Here is a 21153-nt window from a genome sequence, read left to right as displayed (position 1 = left end):
TTATTCAGCAACATAGCGATAAGAGGATACTCATTGGCTCTCTAAAAGCTCTCCAAGAAATGATTGATTCATATAAAATGTGCATACATAGCAGCTATATTCAGACTGCAAGTGGTTATATTATTGAAAAATATTTCATACAACCTTCGGGTGTCTTTTAATTTTCATGAGACAAACATATTTTAATTTAATATAGTTTTGGTAAAACAATATAAATGGAAAAGTTTATATCAGTTGGAAAATGAATACGTGACAAAGTTAGAATGTTGGTTATCAATATTTTAAGCCTACATAAACAAAATTTAGACCAAAATGAGTTCATGTTTGTCAAGCAAAACCCTTTGAAGTTTGGCTAAACGTATTTACTTTGGGCTTAAAAGCTGAATAGACTGATGTATGGGTATCAAAATATTAGAGGCAGACATTAAAATATGTGGGTTTATAATAAAAAGGGTGTATTCCCGCTGACATTTCGTTCGTATTCTACCTACTTATTTTACTATGAAAATTGCTCAAGATGTAATTTAAAACAGTAGGCCTAGTCTTTGCAGCTTTCATAAGTCTTTAAAGTTAAGATTACAATAAAAGTCCTTCGTTAAAGCATTTCGATTAGATTATCTCGAGAGCGCCAACAAATGAAATCGTAAACCTAACCTAATAGAACGGTTTAATACTTATACGAGAGTAGTAAACTGTACTCATAACGCGATGCTTGTAACACTCACGTTTCCTTAAGCAAACAGTTTTATTATTATGACTCCATTTATAACATTAATAATATCACTTACTTTTAAGTCTATCGAGATCCTTATCGACATTTATAGCTCAACATAAATAAGCCCATAGAGTTGAAACAGTTCATAGCTCCACAACGCATAATATACGACTACCTTAAAATATAAATGTGGCGAGTGGAGGACTAATCGCTTCCTGGACCCCGTGGCTATTTGGTCCTTATGGATTAAATAGACTATTAAAGCTTATAGCCGCGAGCTAGATCATGCTCACTGTTTGCGTATGTTCGTTATGTTTGTCGTAGAGTTTCAATTTATACTCATCATGATATAAGTAGCGAGCTTACAATGTTGTCGATATACACACTGCTTCCGGACATTCAAAATATAAACAAAAGTTTACACGTTTTTATAAGAAATACATAGAGTATTTCTTATAAAAACGTGTAAACTTTTGAAGAGATAATTGAGAAAATAGTGACCACAATGATCAGTTTCATATTAGATCTATAATAAAAGTAATATTTTACGGTACAGTAATGCGTTAAATATAGAAGAATACAGAGTATGCAAATAACCATTTTTACGCCTTGCAACATGCTTTCTAATGTATAAATATACATAATGTCTGCACACGTTTACTGCGAAGATTTTCTTCGATATATTGGCAGGGTATTAAAAATAGACGCAATACCATTCGCGAGACTGCAATTCAGGATATTCTCAACAGCAGATACCCTTATCAAACTTACGCATCGATATCGAACTGTAAAGTAATAACATGAACCAACTATTCACTGTGTTTCCGCGAGTATTTTTTATTTATAATAAGTCAGACAATGTGTTTTTTTTTCTTATATGAATCAAGTATATATTTTGGTCCCTGTGTATCTAGCATATTATTACCTATGTTCGTTCGTCTTTTGTCTAAACCTATCGGATAAAGGCGTGGTATTGTGTATGTATTTACGCACCTCGAAAACATGTCTATTTAATTAAAACTATGTATCTAAAATGTGGTACACTAAGAGTTCTATAATTAGGTCTGTGTCAAGGTTGTACTTAATCAGATGTTAAAATTCAATAGCGTTTGTACAGTAAACCAACATTTTATTCCCCAACCTATACGTTATTTAATCCTTTTCCAACACTGGTTGTGTTGAAAAATTCATAGCGCAATATTCCATAGATCCGTGATTTGCCGAGAGGTATTACTCGTACAGGTTACTCTTTCATATCCGCTCCGTCATTTTCAACTGCAGTGCCAAAAACTGCAGGTGTGCATTACTGGGGAGCGGCGAACGCTTGTAGGGGAGCTCTCGCTATCGGTTCGGAGCTAATCAACCAGTCGGAATGTAGAGTGCACTCGTCGGTTACAGCCTCCACAGACACGGAATGCACCCATTAAATAGCTAAGTATTAAACTTGTTGCGAACGCGTAATTAGGATTGTACGCCTTTTTTAAAGTGCAAGTTTGAATGCGTTTTTTAGTTTTATTGCAGCTGCATTTTATTTAAATTTTCATGAATAACTGTAAAGCTTTTTGATGTGGTTTGTTAGCGCTGGTATAAAAAATAACACTCCGTATTTTATACATTATTGAAGAAGGTTTTGTTAACTATGCAGTACATGAGTTGAAATCGTGGGCTAATTATATATTAAGAGTAACATGAAAAAAAAAACCAGATGTTTTGAATATTTCCATATTACGACGCTTTATAAAACCAACATACTTTCATGAGCTTTGGTATCTATACAAAAAACAAACCTCAGAGAGTATGAAAATGAAAAATGGTGACCAAATGAAGCGTCGGAGTTCCATCGTAGCATAAACAGGATTGGAAGGGCGCAATTTGGTCGGTATTCAGAATCGCGGCGCTGTAAAAGCGCGCCGTATCTAATTATCGTCGGGTTACAGCGGGGCTACCATGAGTTCGCAAATATTTCTACTCGAGAAACAATCCTGCTTATTAGCTGTCCATAAAGGGAAAGACCATTTAAATGTTTAAATTATAATGCTTAAATAGCTTTTGTTAATTTTAGTTTAAATTGTAGCTGTATAATTTAAAATTCGTTTTTACTTTTACTAAGTCAGACGAAAAGCGTTAATTGTAAGATAGCCGTAGGTATCTCTTTCAGGTTCGTGTAAAATATTTAATAAGATAAGAAATTAAGTTACTTTGATTAAAAATTAACATTACTACACTTACTTTTAAATTAAAAATTCAGGCTAAAGTGAAATTACTCACAAAGCTAACAACGGACTTTCACCCTAGATATAAATTTACATTTAACAAGGGCACTTTTTAAAGCAGATCTACAACCCCACTCAAAATTCTTCACACGTCTGACATTGATGCTAAAAAGAAACCCCTTTTCAAAAGTAATTGACAACATAGAAGACGCGATAGCTTATTTACAATTTTACATTTCCATTCTCATTCGAATATCTCACTCGATTCAAAGATCTAAACATTTTTGCAAGACTCGAATGCTCGATACGGTATGAAATATCTACACTCCGATAACTTTTCCCCCGACTTCACTTTCTGAGTTTTTTTAATTAGCACAACTTTTTATCAGGTGGTAAAATTATGGATATTTTTATCCTCTGTAAAGTCGGTTAGAGCTTATCTCGTAAGAAAAATGAAGTGTCAAGAGAAGGAAATACTTGTTTATCTGATTATAAATCACTGATCATTCAGTTTTACCGAATTTTCACCTTATGTTAATGCATAAGAATAACTGATTTCAATATTATGATGGTTTTGCAGATGCTGGTTGACCTGAATAAATAAATAAATCGTTACTACGGATTGGCACAGTTTCGAGATGCTGAGCTCGTAAAGGGAGATAATATACACGATGCGTCGGTACGTAAACTAACTAGTTTAGCTTCGAGTCGTGACAACTGTGAATCATAGTTGGGTTATTCGCCATGCCGGTGGTGTGCTAACTGAATTACTGGCGACGTTTTTAAAGCTTTTTGCAGAGCGAGCGCCCGTTTCATAGTTAATCAGACTAATATCGGGTGTCAGGACTGCGCGCTCTTCCACAGCTGACCCTCGCCAGGGTCCCCTAAACCACGTAATCAAATTAAACACAGAGCGTAGAAGCATTTTTGAAATGCTTTATCAACAATCTTTATGATTTCTCTGCATGGGCATTTGACTTTAAATAGAACTTACATAAAGCTAGTGTAGTTGATAAGATCTCATATTTTAAATCCATTGTGAAGATTTAGGCTTAAAGGTAGTTTTAAGTGGGTGTCAGCGTTCACCACTGTTATATTTTATTTTGCCACAAAACATGTAATTTACTTCATAAACGTGATAAAACGAGTATTAGGTACACTTATCTATAAATAGGTACGTGGCTGCGTGTTATAGAGTGGGACGAAGTCTTTGTCAGCTGGCGTGCTTATGAATTACTAAAGAGTGATAGACATTTATTAATATCGCGCGTCTATTCATAACTTAGGGGAAATATTGAACTCGAAATGGTGCGACCACTCATCTCGCAGTGCATCGACGGTGTCGCTCTAAATTATTCGGATTCAATTATTTCCACTGTAAAATACTTTAACTGCGGAGCGTTTCAATCAATCACTCTTCACCAATTTAGTGTGAGCGTCATTTGGCAAATTCGATTGCGTCTCCCATTGATGGCGCTAGTGAGAGAATAAAACAGTGCGACGGGTGCCATTGACGGTTGTGACAGAGCGGTGCGCGACGCACCCATCCGCCGGGCTCACTTTAATTAATCTCCTAAACTAAATTTAAATAGGTAGATGTACTACCAGTGGTGCATACAACGACACTCACCCAACTAAATTAAACGAGCCATTATTCAAAAACAATGAACGTACCGCACAAAACTCTCGTTATGACGTGATCATAATTTTCTTTTACTTTCCGGGCCGTCTCCGTGTTATGTCAATTAGGATTAAGTGTTGATGCCGAAAGATTATAAAGCGATGTTTTAAAATGTAATCTAAAAATAGCTAACATCTTAAAGAACTGGTTGTACAATAACTGCTATGTAAGTATAACTAGCTAACTTATTATCCCAAATAGTTTGTTATTGCTGCACTTAGGTACTTTATGGTTGGTAAACATAATAATATGACTATCAATACAATTATTTTAGTAAGAAGAGCAAAGTGGAAATTCATCATATTATACCTAGTATATTATTGGAATGTTGGTAAAATAGGCATTCATATTTTTTGTATAACTTAATATTCAGGCTGCATGAAGTGCCGCAAGCGTCGGGCGGTATCATTATATTCAGGTGTGTTATGTGTATAGCATCGTTCCAATATGTGTCGGTGCGCACGTTTAAGCCCACGAAATTCACACGGCTGGCTTGCCGCCACGCGCGAACGCCTCTCACCCGATCTCATTACCAACCCCTCGACTCCATAGCTCCACGCTATTGATCATCGTCAATATGTCGAATATTATAAATATAGCATATGCCCCACGCTTTAATTACAGATGCTCAGGCTAGACACCGCTAATGATTTCCAATTTACAATATAGCGGCTAGACGGGTAAAAATGTCTTCAGGTAACGAAATGAAAACTTGTAAAATTAAACTGCACTTTTATTTGAAGTATTTATAAGTAATTTTCTTTGCTTTAACTGAGAATTGTGTTTTAAGAACCTTATAAAAAAAAACAAACATTTCTTCAGAGAATAAAGGCTTTTAAAGACAATAAAGATCGAAAAATCCTTGTACAAATAAATTGATCCCATTATAAAAATGTTAGTTCAATTACTTAATATTGAAATTATGTTCTTTTTTCTAGATTAGGAGTTTCATTATAAATCGCAATTATATAAGTTAAATACAGCCTTTGTTAACACAGAGGCGATTAATATTTACTTTTTATAAGGTATTTGATATTCCGTTTTAGATTTACGAGGTTACTGTTAAAATAAGTGACTCAGTATTTGTTTACAAGGTGCTGTTACTGTAACTATTGTGACAATTTCAGTAACAAAAAGTTGCTGAGTTTAGTTACATTCAATGGCATCAGCAAGACAATTTAACTTGATTTGTTACATTATGAATTAGTTGGGTATGTATAATAATAATGTCCTCCTAGCCGATATACGGCTACGGCGGTCAGTTTTTATTGAAACTGGCCATCTGTGCAGGACTTTGTTTATAGTGTCCAAGTGTGTGCACAATACACAGGTAGACTCCCTATTCCATCACTCTCATAGTTTGGTGGGACGGATAACCGACACGACCAGTGAGAGGTCAGGCGCAGGACCGACGGCTTTACGTGCTCTCCGAGGCACGGAAATATGTATAAGATATATTATATCAAGGTTATCTAAAAATGAGCCCACTAGGAACGCAATTCCCAGCATCCAAGATTAGGACGAATTCCCAGACATTCTGGTATGTGATAGAAATAGAAAATCTACTAAACTTTCGAGATATATAACTTTAGTATTCATAATCCGTAATCTCAAAACAAGAACACTAATCATTTATATAAAATAATAATACGTATTGTACGTCTTATGCGGTGACTTTGTAAAGTTGGATCTCGAGAAAGTGCCTTTCTCTTAAGCCTTGTGCTCTCATATCGCGGCGACATTGCTCGTAAAATCTCGGCAGGCGTTCATACTACAGTATAGATAAAGTAATAACATCTGTAATCGTGTAAATATCTGAAAACATATAACCTTTTATGATTGGTATTAAATTTGGTTTTAAGAGTATTCAAAGTGAGCTGTAGATAGAAAATGCGTGTATGAATAACTTTTACAAAAACTGTACCGATTTTGATTTCCTTAAAATCGTTTTAGTTCTTTTAAATAAGAAATTAAATGCAAGTTAAAACGTTTGAATAACATTTTGGTATTTTCTTAATTTTATGGAAATTCAAGCCCATATAAAAATAGTCTTTAGAGATGTTAAAATTAGTAAAAAAATTAATGTAAGAACTCAGCAAACTTACAATCATTTTAGCTGTACCTAAGTTAAACTGAATACAAGTAAATTATTCTACGTTGACAAAACCGTGTGCATAAACGAGACAGTATTGATCCAAACAACAGATCCATAAAGTGGTCCTCATAATGGCGATCAAACCGTATTAGTGACAATAGTGCGTGGCGTATCGTAACACTAAACTATAAATGAGGTCAGCATAAAGTACCTGTGACACAAATAAATAAACAAGGAGAGAGTTTAGCTTCGGACGTAGGCAATTGGCGAATTGGTTCAATAGCCGCTCGAACTGGGTCGGAAGCAATTTAAAGTTTTTACCGAATAAATACGCCGAGTCAAAAATTCACCCATGCTTACGACTCTACAAGACTGTACAGATTGAAATAAACTAGGCCGGGATTATTAGAACGAAATATAAATTACAACTTGTGTTCAAGAATGAACAATAAACCTTATTAAGTTGGCTTCATGTCAAGGACTGTTGCTAAGAACCGGGGACTTTATCTAATTATGCGGAGAACCGGTTGTGTCCTATACAATTAGTTAGTGCGATCCTTTTTATCGTTCCCGTGCAAATACTCACAGAATGGTCTCTCTCAGTTTTATGACATTAACTTCCGACCCAAATTGGAAATCGGACTCACGTGATTGCTTATGTGTGTTGGGTAAACACTTCGAGGCGATCGTAAATGATGCAGTTTGCTGGGAAGATAAATACATTGATTGTTTACGTCCAGCCCGCAAGAGCGAGTTTGTCAGTATTTATACTGTATTTCTAAATAAATTGTATATTTGAGCCCTATAGTGATCCAAATTATGACCTATCAAGTGCTGCACGATTTGTTTTGTTAGTAATGCATTTACTTGAAAATATTTAAACGCTTACAACATAATATCTAGCGCAGCGTAATTGAAAGAATGTCGGAGCATTTCTATCTGTCAATGGATTCAGCATTTTGTTAGATATTAAAATCTATTCCCTCAGATAATATTCAGATCGCATAGAACATAGTTAAAATTATACATATCTGCGTCTCGTGGGTGCCATATCTAAATATTACGTAATCCTGTAGTGAGCGAAATAAAGCTGTGGCGCTTTCGACGCACTCTAAGTAAACAAATTGGATCAGTTTATTCGGTTTATCTAAAGTTGATCTTTATAACGCTTATAACGATGGCTCATCGATCTCTTTTCTAAACTTCTAAAGCCCGGATATTATGTTCATTATTCGTAGACACGAAGTTAATTGGTATTTATTCTTATAATGACAAATAACTTGGATTTTAAACTTAAGAGCTGAACGAAACTGAAAAATATTCCGTGCGCTGCTTATGCCTTAAAACTCTGTAGCTGTATATGTATTTAGGCACCTGCTTCAAATCTATCTTCAACTCAATCTTGAGTAAGTATAAAAAATTCAGTCTTTTACACAAAATCACCAATTGACATCAAGTATTTAACATAAGCGCATCACAAGGATTAAAAGAAAATATCTTAGAAACAAACCACAATGATACTTCAACTAGCATTTGACTTTTATTTTTGTTAATGCATAGTCCGTCACATTTTTTGATACACTTTGCAAAGGCAATAAAATGAAAGAGAGAGCGTTGTTAAAACGCCCTTTGAAGTCAACGAATTTCCAACGGGCACCTAACAAAATTGTTCTTTTAGCCTTCATAAATGTGCGCGTACTTTCGACCCGAGCTTTTTATGTGCTACGAAAGTGAGTCAAAGCGTGACAAAGAGACTACAAGTTGAATTTTCAACAACACATTGCCTCGTAATTTTAAAACAGATTTACAAATATTTTTTAAATTCTTAAAACATAGAGTAAAAGATAAGCAGACAATTATTTTTTAGTTATTTTAAATCGCAACATACTTTATAATAGACTATACATTTTCTGTTCCAAATAATTTCGTTTTTATTATTATAAACACATTATAATTATGTATTTATGTCCTAAGTTTTGTGTAAGTCGTACTTTTCTGACTTTGGAGCTCCATATTTTGATAAGCAACTTACTTACTACTAAAATTGCTCAACTTAAACTGTTGATATTAAAAAAAGTTAAAGAATAAACACGTTTTTGACCTCCCACCCATTGCAAAATTTATAATTAAATTAAAAATGGAAATTGCAATGGAAACCTTTTTATAAAGTACGAAAAATAAAAGCGACCAATCTTTAATAACTTGTCAAGATCAAGCAATTAGAAATATTGCTACTAAATTATGTTTCATATTTTGCTTGCTTGGCAACGTAGCAGTAAAGGGTTGGAGGCATTAAGACAATTTGTCAAAAAACTGATTACATTGAAATCTGTCAAGCAGGCAAGTCATCAAGCGAGTGTCGTGAGGGAAGCTTCACCCCTTGACTTCGAGTTCGGTGTACCTCATGCCTCGATAACGGGTTTGTTGACTTATACCACTTTGTTAGCGGTTTTACAACAAAATTTTGAACAAACTGCGAATAAACAATGCAATAAAAATATTTTTGTTATGTTTGATAGGAAAACTACGGTTGGTTTAGGATTTGGCAGAAATTTTAACTTGTTGCCGATTTTATTTTGTGTAGTTTTGTAAACAGTCTGTATTTTATTACTTTTTGATTATTTATTTTCTTAAAATTCGTGTTTGTTATGTCGGGCACAGGAGCCCGACTTATAATTAGTGGGTAATTCCATTTCAAAATTCTAATATGATGTGAAAAGTGGAATGACATAATCTTTTGATAATATTCACCGTGAAATTTTAGCTCATCCGCTTTCAACAAATTTGGAGCGAACCTAATCCTGAAAACATAAAGATTATGTATAAACCTAATTACCCTATCTCATAATTGCCTTGTTTTGACGTCTACCCTTTGAGAGGCCGTCGCTTATTTCCCGAGTCCTCTAAAGATATTAATAACCATCTAAGTCGTCGGCTGTCTTGGTTGCCGCACTCGGTCGTGTACCCCTCCCGCTAGGTCGTGTTTTTCGCTAATACCCTTTCGGAGATGATAAGATGATGGCTTTACAAGCAAGCAGTAATTACGCCCGTCCAATTACCGCTCGTCGCCGCCCGCGACGCCCGCGTTACCCGCGTTACCCGCGTCGCCGTCGCTCGCTCGGGGGAGGAAGCTACTCATTGTTCTACATTTTTGTTTTTAGCCCTAATATTTTTGTCGTTTCTAAGTGTCTTTGTTATACCCAAATTATATGAACTGTTAATGCGTGCAATATCCTTCCAAAGCAAACGGCTACTAAGTAACTTTCTTTAAGTGCTTTTTTTTATATATTGGGAAATCTTTAAATGAAATGTTTTATTTCGAACATGCTCTTCTATTGTTCAACTATGTTAAAGAGTTACGACTAAGTTGTAAAAACCGGGAATTTCTGAAATTTCACTAAAGCAACTATTAATTAATCTAATGACCTGTGAGTGATCTTAGATAATGCACCTGTCAAGTAAGGCATGACTCAAGCGTTTGCAACAATGACTTGCGCTCAATTAAGTATCTTGAACTCAGTCGGGCGAACGAGAATTTGGATTAAGGTTGTGGAAATAATTTATGTCTAAACATTGTTTATATTTAATTAATTATATTTAGCGTTATACTTTATTATACTTTATTACGTCTAAGTCACAGGAACGTGCAAATAAAATAATCCGTTTTAAAAGTAAATGTTTGAATAGTACCTCCTAATTACAAAAGAAACCCAATCTAATGTAATCTGCATCCAAAAGAGCGCGTTACACCGAGAAATTAGCAATGTTTCTCTAATCTTTAGAACTGTAGAATCAAAGTGGAGTGCGTTAAAAGGAAACTATAATTAGAGTCGACAAGTTGCCGGTGTCGGCTGGAACTGTAGACAGCGGCTGGCGCAGGCGGGGGCGGGCGCGGCGCTGCGGGCGGGCGGCGGACGCGGACGCGGATACCGCCGCCCTTCATTGACGCACCGTTCCCTGTAATTTCAGCGAACGCTCTGCACCGGGCGTTTGCCAACTAATTTGTCATCCGAATATCAAATTACGCATGAAATGGCGCGTAACAGTAGACTTGCCGGTCCGATATCGGGGTTTTAAAATAAAATTTAATTCACAGTCTGGTTGCAATAACGTGGGTAATTGCAGCCACTGTTCGCTGACAACTAATTGGCAAGTAAATTTAGTGGAATCGAATAATTGAATACAAAACTGTTGGTAGAATGGACTACCCATTTATCAACGATTTCTGTCCTCGCCATAAAGTAGGCAAATATTTGGAATATATTTTTATTACTCAATAAGGCGTTATTCGCAACATTATTTTTATTGCATTGATGGTTTTTTCTCGTTTGAAGTTATTTCAACAGTTTTTATGTATTATGATATTTAATAAGGAGTATTTTAATAATATTACTTTAATTGGGTTACTAGCTTGTGGAAAATGTAGTTGAATAAATTTATAAACAAGAGTCTTGGGAAATGTAGTGAATTATAGAGTGTTTGGTATTCAATTTTCTGTTACCCCTCCTCTAATAACGGCAGGCCTCCATATTTTGACGGGTGATGTGAATCCATTATATTTCATCGGAGCTCGGAGGGTGCCTGTATCAGTACAAAGTACAGATTTTATGACGCGCTAAGTGGCCGCCATATTGGACACCGTACACGTGGTCACGGGGTGTTGCCATGGGACCTGTGCCACATCTCGAGGGATGCCCATGGCGACGATTTTTATTGCCTCATTTTCATTAGTAGGAACTACGATATTATTTATGAGAATTATCCGTTTCTCATTTTATGAAGATAATAGATGTGGGGATCAAAGTTTTTGTAATATTTTTGTCCAGTTTTTATCAGCCTTTCACTTCTTATTATTATCGGCATGTTGGTATGTTATATGAAACTACAACCTAGAGGGCGTTATAGGGTGTAGTGAGTGAGTGGGCCCCGTCGCCGTCATCGGGGGAACCTCACTTAAGGTTATGGGTTTTTCCAACAATGAAACGGCATAAGACGTAACGACATCTAATTAATAACGTGTATCATATCTCTATTGCTCGGCTTATGTGGAGGGAGGAGGGATTAGCGTAAGAGGATTCAATGAGGACGCATGATTTGTTCCGGAGATACCTCGTTAACGACTCATTTTTGATATTATTCTCATATCATTATTTTTTCTGAGAGCATTTTATATTGCTAGGGATTTAAATTTAATAGGGGCTTAAGCTTGTATTGTGTATGTATTGTATAAGCTTCAATTATATAAATGTAATGAAGATGTTATGCTCATGCACGGAGAATTTTAATTATAAAAAAAACTGCATATTTCTAGGAATATACAGTATATTGGTCTGTGGTTATATTGTTTTCGATAATAGACCAAATGTTAATACTTTGTGTTATTAAATATCTTGTATAAAAAACCAAAGGTAAAAATGTTTAAAGAATATTTTCCCCTCGTTCATTCTACCTGTAATAATAGGTGTATTGAAAGTTGTGTGACATGCATGTATTATTTATACAAAAGGACGATAATTAGTGACACAGCGTAACATCAGTCTGCATCGACGCTTGACATGTTTCATGTTAATTGGATAGCAAAGGACAATGGCGGGACAACCGATGCGCACCAGAGATGGGGTGTCCTGCAATTATTATGACATATTGTTCCCGATTCCAATCATTCAGCGATTTCAACCAAACTTCATTAGTACCTATCTGTTTTTCAATATTTGCTAACAAACCATTGTTTTGTGCTTGTACCTCTACAACTTCAGTAAAGATTTAAAATACCTGCAAAATACGCACGGAATGAAAAATGTGAAACAATTTTTACGTTTTGTGCAGGCGACGCACGGCGTGACACATTTTCCTTCTGACGGACGCCGTGTTAATTAATGAAATAAATTAAAATCATCATATTAAAAATTCACCGCCGAAAATGTAAACTATCGTCACATACGTGTTGTGAACGTAACAGCCTCGGCTGAATTTAAGTTTTAAATGGCACAAGGTAATAAATTTATTGCCCGTTAAAAGATTCAATTTGATAACTCTACACGGTACTCACGCATATTCACCCTCTAAAAGCGGAGGTCCGTGATAAAAGCAATTAAAACTTTAACAACATCAACTCCCGCGCTCTTACCGATTTCACCATGTAAATATACTTCACTTTACTGTTCAGGCGCTCACTATTCTACCTCGCGATAATGAATCAATAAACGAGTTGCTCAACTAATAAATACGTTTTGGTAACTTTGATGCGAAAAAATCCTGCAAACTCATATTTATAAAGATTTGCAAAACAATTCGAGTTGTTATTTACAAAGTTTTCCATTTCGAAACAAATTTGTTTTTAGCTTTTATGACAGATAATTTGTCAAGGGTAGCTTTGCGCAAGTCAAAGATAATTTATCTGTCTCAACCGCTTTATTTATTACAACGCGTTCGCATCTTCGTTGAGCCCTTAAAGTTGGTGGTTAATGGAGCTTCTTTGAAGCTGGTACGTCAGTTAGTACAAGCGCGGGCCGCGGGCAGAGGCGCGAGGTGAGGGGGACGCTATGTCTGCATGTGGTCAGCCGTCAGAGGCGCACCCGACTTGTCTTATTTTTTGCTTCCCTTTAGTAAGTGACGGGTTGATGCGAAACGAATGAACAGTTCCAATGTGTCTTGTAAACACACTCCACTTGTTCCCCTCACGAGGAAAACGAAAGCCCAAACCCAAAAACGAAATTGCGTTTAAGGAGTAAATTCCGAGAGGTCTATTAGTAAAATATCCTTGAATCGCATACAGTAATTTATAATGAAATGTTAAATTGAAATAATCCTTCTCTGTTGAGTTTGAATAAAAATAAATCCTTTATTAGTAACTGATAGAAAACTTGATCACTCAATGTATAAATCAAATAGTGTTCTATAGTAAATTTTCAACAGCTGTGGAGGAATCACATTCATTATCTTTCGTATATCACTGGTGACGGTACTTTAAGCCCGAAGTGACAGGTGGCTTAAACTATCGCTGCCCTGAAGTTTGGAGTTTATTTTCGGCATGCGGGTTTCTCTATGATTCGTCCTTCACCGCCGAGTTGGTTGTTTTAATTATGCTTATGAGGAACGTTGTGTCTGTGTTTAGTTAACAATCGTATTATTCTCTGACAACCCTAACCGCAGGGCTGCCGATGTACCTTTTAAACATTGTCGGAAACAATGAAAAAACCTTATTAATAAATTAATTAAATTAGTAACAAGCAGTGGGAATCCATTTGATCGAGGCTGTTTTGTAGAGGGAGGAATGATGATTGATGATAGGATATGATTCGTTTCCACTTAACACATTGTAAAAGGGGTTATTTTATTGCCCCCGACTCTTGTTCCTGTGAGGTCAGTGACTAATGAATACGCTGACTCAGCTGTTTTAAACTAGTTGTTTTATGAGAGGGATCATAATAATATCATTGATAAGCACTTTGGATATTGTTGCCTTAAAACCATTACGTTTTTATGTCTAATAGAAATAAAGAAAAACTAATGAATATCGAGATCGCTCACTGGTACAGAACACTAAAATATTGGCGGCAATAAAATTAATATTAGTATTTTCATTCCAGAATAGGATTTTTTTACCGCAATAATTCATTGTTTTCATTCATTCATTCATTTCATTTATTTTATTTCAGGCAACTGAGGCCCATAGAAAATACAATAAACAAATTACAAATTAAAAATATAAATATACTAATACATACATAATTAATATAACTTGTTTTAATAGCTTAACATAGGGTGCTTTTATTATACCTTTTATACATACAGGAAATATAGAAATAAATATATTTTCGGTTGATTGCCCTTGTAAAGTTACACAAGGCAGTAATTATTGGCAACAACAATGGGCTTTTTGTTTCAAGTGGCACTGTATCCCTTTACCGTCAATCGAGTTTTATAAATGTAGCATCTCATACTCAAACCATTAAAGTTACCGCTTCTCTTTCGCTGACTAATTTCTATTATGTACGTAATGCAATGTATCGCCGCATACCCCTCCATTATGGGGTGTACTTCAAATGAAAGCAATAGATGCCGTGTTCAGAGTTCAAAGATTGTGTTAGAAGTTTATAACATCAAACGGCCTGATTTTGAGTACTTTCAATTTTAACACAAGCTGGTTATCTTTATATATATAATTTTTCTGTAAGTGTGTTTGTCACTGAACTTCTCTTAAACGACTGGACCGATTTTGATGAAATTTTTTGTGTGTGTTCAAGGGATCTGACAATGGTTTAGATTCACAATTTTGTCCGCTGGACAATGTTTTTTTATTTAATTTTTATGGCAAAACAACGTTTGCTGGGTCAGCTAGTTATATATAAGCTATTTATGAAATATTTGACATACTTAAGCACTCTATAAATCAATTCATTGTAACGGTAAGGCTGAGAAGAAGAGAAAAACTAAAAGGAAAAGTGAGTATGGGAAGCAGTCAACAAATCGAGTGTTTAAGGATAGGTTATATATTATTTAGGGTTCAATTTAAAAGCTAACGCGTTCGGAAATGGTTGGCTTGTATCGTGAATAAGCAAAATTGTGCGCAGACAGAATCGTACCCCTATAATATATTAATGATGAGACCATTGCATGCTCTACTGGCGAAATTTAAGGCACCGTATCAATTATTCCTTTATTTATGCGAAGCAACGTCATTTTCAGTAACCTGGAAATTAAAAAATTATAAGCTTGATGCCTGTTTCGGTGGTTTATGTTTATAATTTGTTGCAGCCATTTTGTATTTACTTTCTCTGTTGGATCAGAGGGTCGATTGTCTACACTCGATAGTAGCGTCACTCTATCGAGTACCATACATTTACAATACTACTAGAGCTACGTTAGAAAATCCATAGTAATCCGGAAGAGTATCGCAAACTATTTAGTATCGACAACCGGCTAGATATCGCGAAATTTTGTATGAAAAATTTATCAGTGCTCCTAGCGTCTCTTGTTTAGCATAAATAACTAAGTATTAGTTTCTATAAACTTTATTTTATTAATGCAAGGTAATGTATAAAACTTGGTCCCAAATATATGAAATATTCTGTTAAAATTACGCTGATTATTTAAAAACCAGCGGTGGTAAAACTCTCCTCTAACGTGAAGGAATGTTTGTTAGTATAGTTAACGTTTTGCTTGTTATATAGCAAGTGGTGTATAGCATTTTGTACAGCATAATTTTGTTCATTTTAGTCTTGATATGCTGGAATATGGTTTCATCATGATCCAAAGAAATTCGCTTGCGAAATAAAGACATTAAAACTAAGCTCTTCTCTGTTTACATATAGTGCTGATTGCAGAAGGACTTGCCAATCCAAAATTGAACATGTATATAAAATATTCATTTACTTTGCCTAATCTGAACACACAAACATCAAAAATAGTTTGCGAAGTTTTATATAAAAGTAACAGTGTCACTAAATATGCTAATTTTAGAAGATAAAATTGCATTTCAGCATTTCGTTTAACAAAAAATGGAGTGGTTTTGGTGGTAAATAGATTCACTAAAGCATTTTCCGTGTCTCGGTGGAGCGTTGCGGGAGGCATGGTCCTCTACTCTTCACTGCATACGGTTGACGTGTCGGTTGACCAGGAAAGTGGGATATCTACCAACGGATAAAACGATTTTTATTTCCATCGCAGAATCACGACGGTGCGGTCGAATTTGTTTTATTTAAACTGCGGTGTGCGCCGCCAATAGCTCGTTGAATTTAGCGTAAACGTGTGAAATGTCACTTCAGTTGTAGAGGTGCTGAGTGTTTGGTTTATAGGTCGCAATTACATTGTACGAGTCCTGGAAACGCGTTCAAATGTTATGACCTATTTTACACATGTAAATTATTTGATTCTGTTAATGAGTACTGTTATACTCAAGAGTACCTAGATGATGAAATTAATTCTGTCTAATTAAGGATTTTTTGTAAACTCTAGATATCTACATATAAGAACAGATAATTACAAAATAGAGACTAAGTTTTAGGTGATAATAAAATGCAACTTAACTTATCCTAAATATAGTGGCCAGACTAATAAAATAAGATTGTACAAAACGTTCAAAAAACCTGTGTAACAATTTTACCTTTCTCGTAAACAGGCTGTCGGTTCAGCGCCTAAGCTATTTTGCCGAACTCATTTCAATTCAATATCCAAAGTTTCCGGCTTATTCCTAGACTTTTTCATCTTATCACATAGTGTTCAGGTCAATCGATAGCTATACTGTTGGAAACGAAGATCAACATACTATACGGCAAATCTTCTAAGCTTTGTATTTATTGTAAGTTCTTTTTTGACGTATAAACGCTATGTGTAAAAAAGTTTAGGGATGAAACAAATAAAGTACTCTGGAACCTATTTGTGAAAAACTCACATTAGAGACATTATGATTGGACTCAATCGTCGACATTATATACCTTATTTGCTTAGTTTATCCTTATCAAATTTTGGCAAATAATATGATGTTCTTATGTATAAGCAGAGTTTAGGATTAGTAGTACAGTAGTAGAGAGTACTACGTAACAGTAGCTATCCACAGGTTATTGCGGTGAGGAACAGGTCAGGGCATCAGAAACCTCTCGGGAGGAACTTAACGAACGAATATTCGGTGAGTCAGAGCACGTATATCGTAGCTAATGTATTCGGATAACGCCGGAAGCTATGTGGCGGTGTGTGGCGATGCCACACGTCCGGCTGCCTATAGAACGTACAACAAACCAACCAAGAGCGTTAAGCTACCTCCCGCTATTCTCTTGTCCCTGTCTGATGTCACAATCCTTCTCTGATCTCTCGCTCTCATGAGCCTGAAACGCGGCTGCTAGACTCAGCGGTCTTCCTAATTTCGCTGCGTAGTACGTTCATAGGTGCGCCGAACGTTAATTATATAAAATTGTGATGTCGCGGGGGAGGATCGCGCTCCACTTGCACATGAAAACTCATAACGTATGCACTTTCTGAATTACTACTATTTAGTCTGCATTCGGATTTAATTTCCTCTATGTGTTCAGCTGATTGTATGAGTTGGAGAAGTTCTATGCGATTATGAGTAGAAATATGTTTTGGCGTAGTTAGCTTTTTGTCCGAGTAATGCTGATTTTATTTTTTACTTATAAGCCTAAAGACATGAAGGAAATTGTACTCGTCAGAAATCACGTGTAATAATAAAATATCTCCGTACATAATGCACTATAACACCATTTTTAAACTGGAGGTAAACGTTTAAGTTAATATAAGTAAATCACGTTGGGACGTTACTAAAATTTCCTAGAAGAAGCAATATCTACCACGATTAAGTTGGCCACTAATTTCCCTAGCTTGGCGCTAAATAAAACGAAGTAAACAGAACTACGATTAAAAATGTAAATTAGAGTACATTCTCGATTCTAAAGTTTAAAGTATTTTCTCGCGGATAAGTTTAAATTAATGTGGACCGTCACAAGCACTTTTACTGGCGGCGACCGGCGACCGGGCGGTTCCATCAATTTTTTATTAGCTTCGAGATTCTCTTTTCAAAGAATTTAAGGGCTACAGCGATTATATTTAATTAGAGACCACACTACTGGCTCTTATTGAATTTGACACGTCAAATTGTCTCGTTGCGTTGTCTGTCGCGCCTCCATTCAATACGAGGTAGGAATGCAGAGTATTTTCGATCCTTTTGATGAGAGCTAAGATTAATTTTGGAGGGCGGCTCAAAGGAAAATTTTAGAATATAAGTGCATTAATAAAAGGTTTTCAGGATAGGGCACTCTATAGCGAAAAATGCTTTTATTAAATTTGTGGGCTTTTATGTGCATATTCGGCGACTTTATTACGTAAAAGCTTTTGTCAAAGTATTGAACATTTTTATGGACTGTTATAACCTTGTGAACGTAATCGAATTAATTTTGTCACGAGTGCTTATTACGTGGCTTTATGTTTTTTATGAGGTAGGTAGCAAATACATAATTTCCAAAAGATTACATAGATATTGACAAAAGCAAAATTTTTTTTTGTTGTTAATTCATTTCGTTCTTTAGCTCGAGAAGATATCGTTGAGATTATTGCGACGGCAACGATTTCTAGGCTCCCTAAATGTCACGAGACGTCTTTATGTGTTTCAATTTGGTAAAGGTTGTCTATTTCGGTTCGTGACTCCGTGTATAATGAGTTGAATATGCTGTGTACCTGTGATGACTGGAGCTGGAGTGTCCGGTGGTGGAGCTGGATATAGGCGACCTGGCCGGGTAGTTGCCGCCGGCGCCCCCCTCCGACATCACGAACTCTGAAACAATCATGCCTTGTCACGTATTTGTATGCACAAGCGCTTCACTTTTAAAGCACCACTAGTCCACCATCGGCGGTGACAGTGATGATGGTCGGAAAATAGTTTTCTTATGGACAGAAATAAATTGTTGTATTTTGTGTTTTTGGTTATTGTAATTATTATTTGGTGCAATTGTTAAGGCCGACCTCACCATGATTACCGCTTGCTTAGCGTGTAGTAGGTTCAAACCTAAGAAGGACGAATGTTTGAATTCTAATTACAGTCAAAAACACATGTTTTTATATTGCTCTGCTAAACAGAAACGGTATCAAAGTATTCGATGAAGTATCTCCAGTGTTCAGTGCAGTTCAGTGCGAGTAGTGAGTTGTTGCTGACCACTAACGCTCGCAAGTTTTTTGTAGAACAAAGGGCGAGTGTGGGAGCGTGAGCGGGCGCGCGCTCAACTATCAATCCTTCTGTCACGATATCGACAGCGCATTTGTTTGCTCTCACCATTTTTGTCTCAGTGTTTCCCGCTCCTCGGCGCTATATTTGCGCTGGTATGGGCGTGCGGCCGGCGCCGCCGATCAATCTGCCGACTGCGGACTCTGAGCATGATGGATGTTAGATCGAAGACCGTGTTCGCTCGCCGCTTCTACGCCTCGACAAGATACCATACATTTTATTGGAAACCGTTTTTGTCAGCAGCTCTGATTATACTCGATGTTGTCGCAGCAATCTAATGAATTATTTACTTTGTTATCCCGCTTCTTGAGTGATGATTATGTGAGTAGCACATATTTTCTAAAGAGAAATTCTTTCCTGAATTGTGGAAAGAGGATTTTATTTTTTGTCTTTATCTCAAAATGAGTATTGTAGTAATTTAGAAAATGACCTGGAAGAGTTCGTCATCTTAAATTAACTTTTCATTATAATAAAGACACTAGCGTCAAAATGTACTTTTCTGTACCTATTATGATTTTCAAGGGTAAGTTATCCAAGCATATTAAAAAGAACATTGTTTTGAGTTACCAAAACAATTTATCACGTCAATATCGGGGTAGTGTTGTTAAACTGTAGACAAATGCTTCGCGGGAGAGGGAATGACGTGATGCGCTGATACGCGTGCCGCCCCGCGCCACTCGCCACCAAATACTGTAAATTATAACTTCCCTTATTCCGTTCTGTTTATCGTCTTGCAAATGTATTACGTAGGTCTTCCGTTTGTATAATATGTAAATACATGTCTTGAGCGGAAGAAATGAAAACAAATCTGGCGGATCCCCGTTATTCATTACGTGAGATGCGATGTTTCATTATTAATTTATGCCGTAACCCAAACAGACTCGAACGACCCTCTTTGAACTTGTCTGTAATATTTTTGTTATTAGTGTACTTTTTCTATGATGGTAACTAAAAAAATGCAAATTTTGTGTTCATAATGATTTTATATTATCTGACACAAGCTTGATTTTGATTTATTGTTAGTTTCAATAGTCATGTGAAGATATTTTTATTGTGTTTACGGCTTATTATTGATTTTTTATACATAAGAACAGATAAGTACCGATCACAAATTGATAACAACGTAACAGTATTACTTACTTAAAGAAATTTCGTAATCGGAGGAAAATGAAAATTGATCGCCTCTAACTAAGATAAGTTTGGAAAGTTATGATGGAATGAAAGTGCTTCCGGGCGACGACGACGGGCGGCAAAAATGTTACTTCCACACTGATTCAGCTCCACACTAAGTAATTATTGTTCAAACAAGAAACCTAACGAGTCAACTCATTAATCACCAACCATTAATGTCGCTGCATTGTAACCTAATGGACACTACCGACTAATACAACTAGGTGTGTTCACTTTAACTCACACTCGTTCACTGCACAAACAAATGTATGTATGCAGTTGTAAAAACAATTTAGTACTAAACGTCTTTATTTCTTTGAACGACTATTTTGCGTAGTAATACGATTTCAGTGCAAATTATTTAACCAAATAATTTATGTAGGTTTCTACATAATTCTGTTTAATAAAAAGGTGTTCAATTTGCTGCCGACTTTACTACACGAGTTGTATTATTTATTTGCTACAATTTTATTTTATTAAAAAGGGTACGTACTGAATAGGTATTGTGGAATATAAACGACGATAGCAAAACTTACAAAATGCCTCTCG

The 21153-nt window shown here is 35.8% G+C and overlaps 1 protein-coding gene across 2 annotated transcripts in view; it reads right to left on the bottom strand.

Moving 5' to 3' along the window:
• Ten-a (Teneurin-a transmembrane protein) overlaps positions 1–21153 on the bottom strand; it is a 258111-nt gene that overhangs the window by 86834 nt on the left and 150124 nt on the right. For both annotated transcript variants that reach the window (XM_076116852.1, XM_076116853.1), the window contains exon 7: positions 18891–18987. In XM_076116852.1, the coding sequence (XP_075972967.1) occupies positions 18891–18987 (97 nt within the window). The remainder of the gene's footprint in view (positions 1–18890; positions 18988–21153) is intronic.

This window comes from Anticarsia gemmatalis, chromosome 7 (genome assembly GCF_050436995.1).
Source record: "Anticarsia gemmatalis isolate Benzon Research Colony breed Stoneville strain chromosome 7, ilAntGemm2 primary, whole genome shotgun sequence".
In the NCBI taxonomy this organism is placed as follows: Eukaryota; Metazoa; Arthropoda; class Insecta; order Lepidoptera; family Erebidae; genus Anticarsia; species Anticarsia gemmatalis.
Note: the sequence above shows the minus strand (reverse complement) of the source record. Positions and strands in the feature narration are given on the sequence as shown.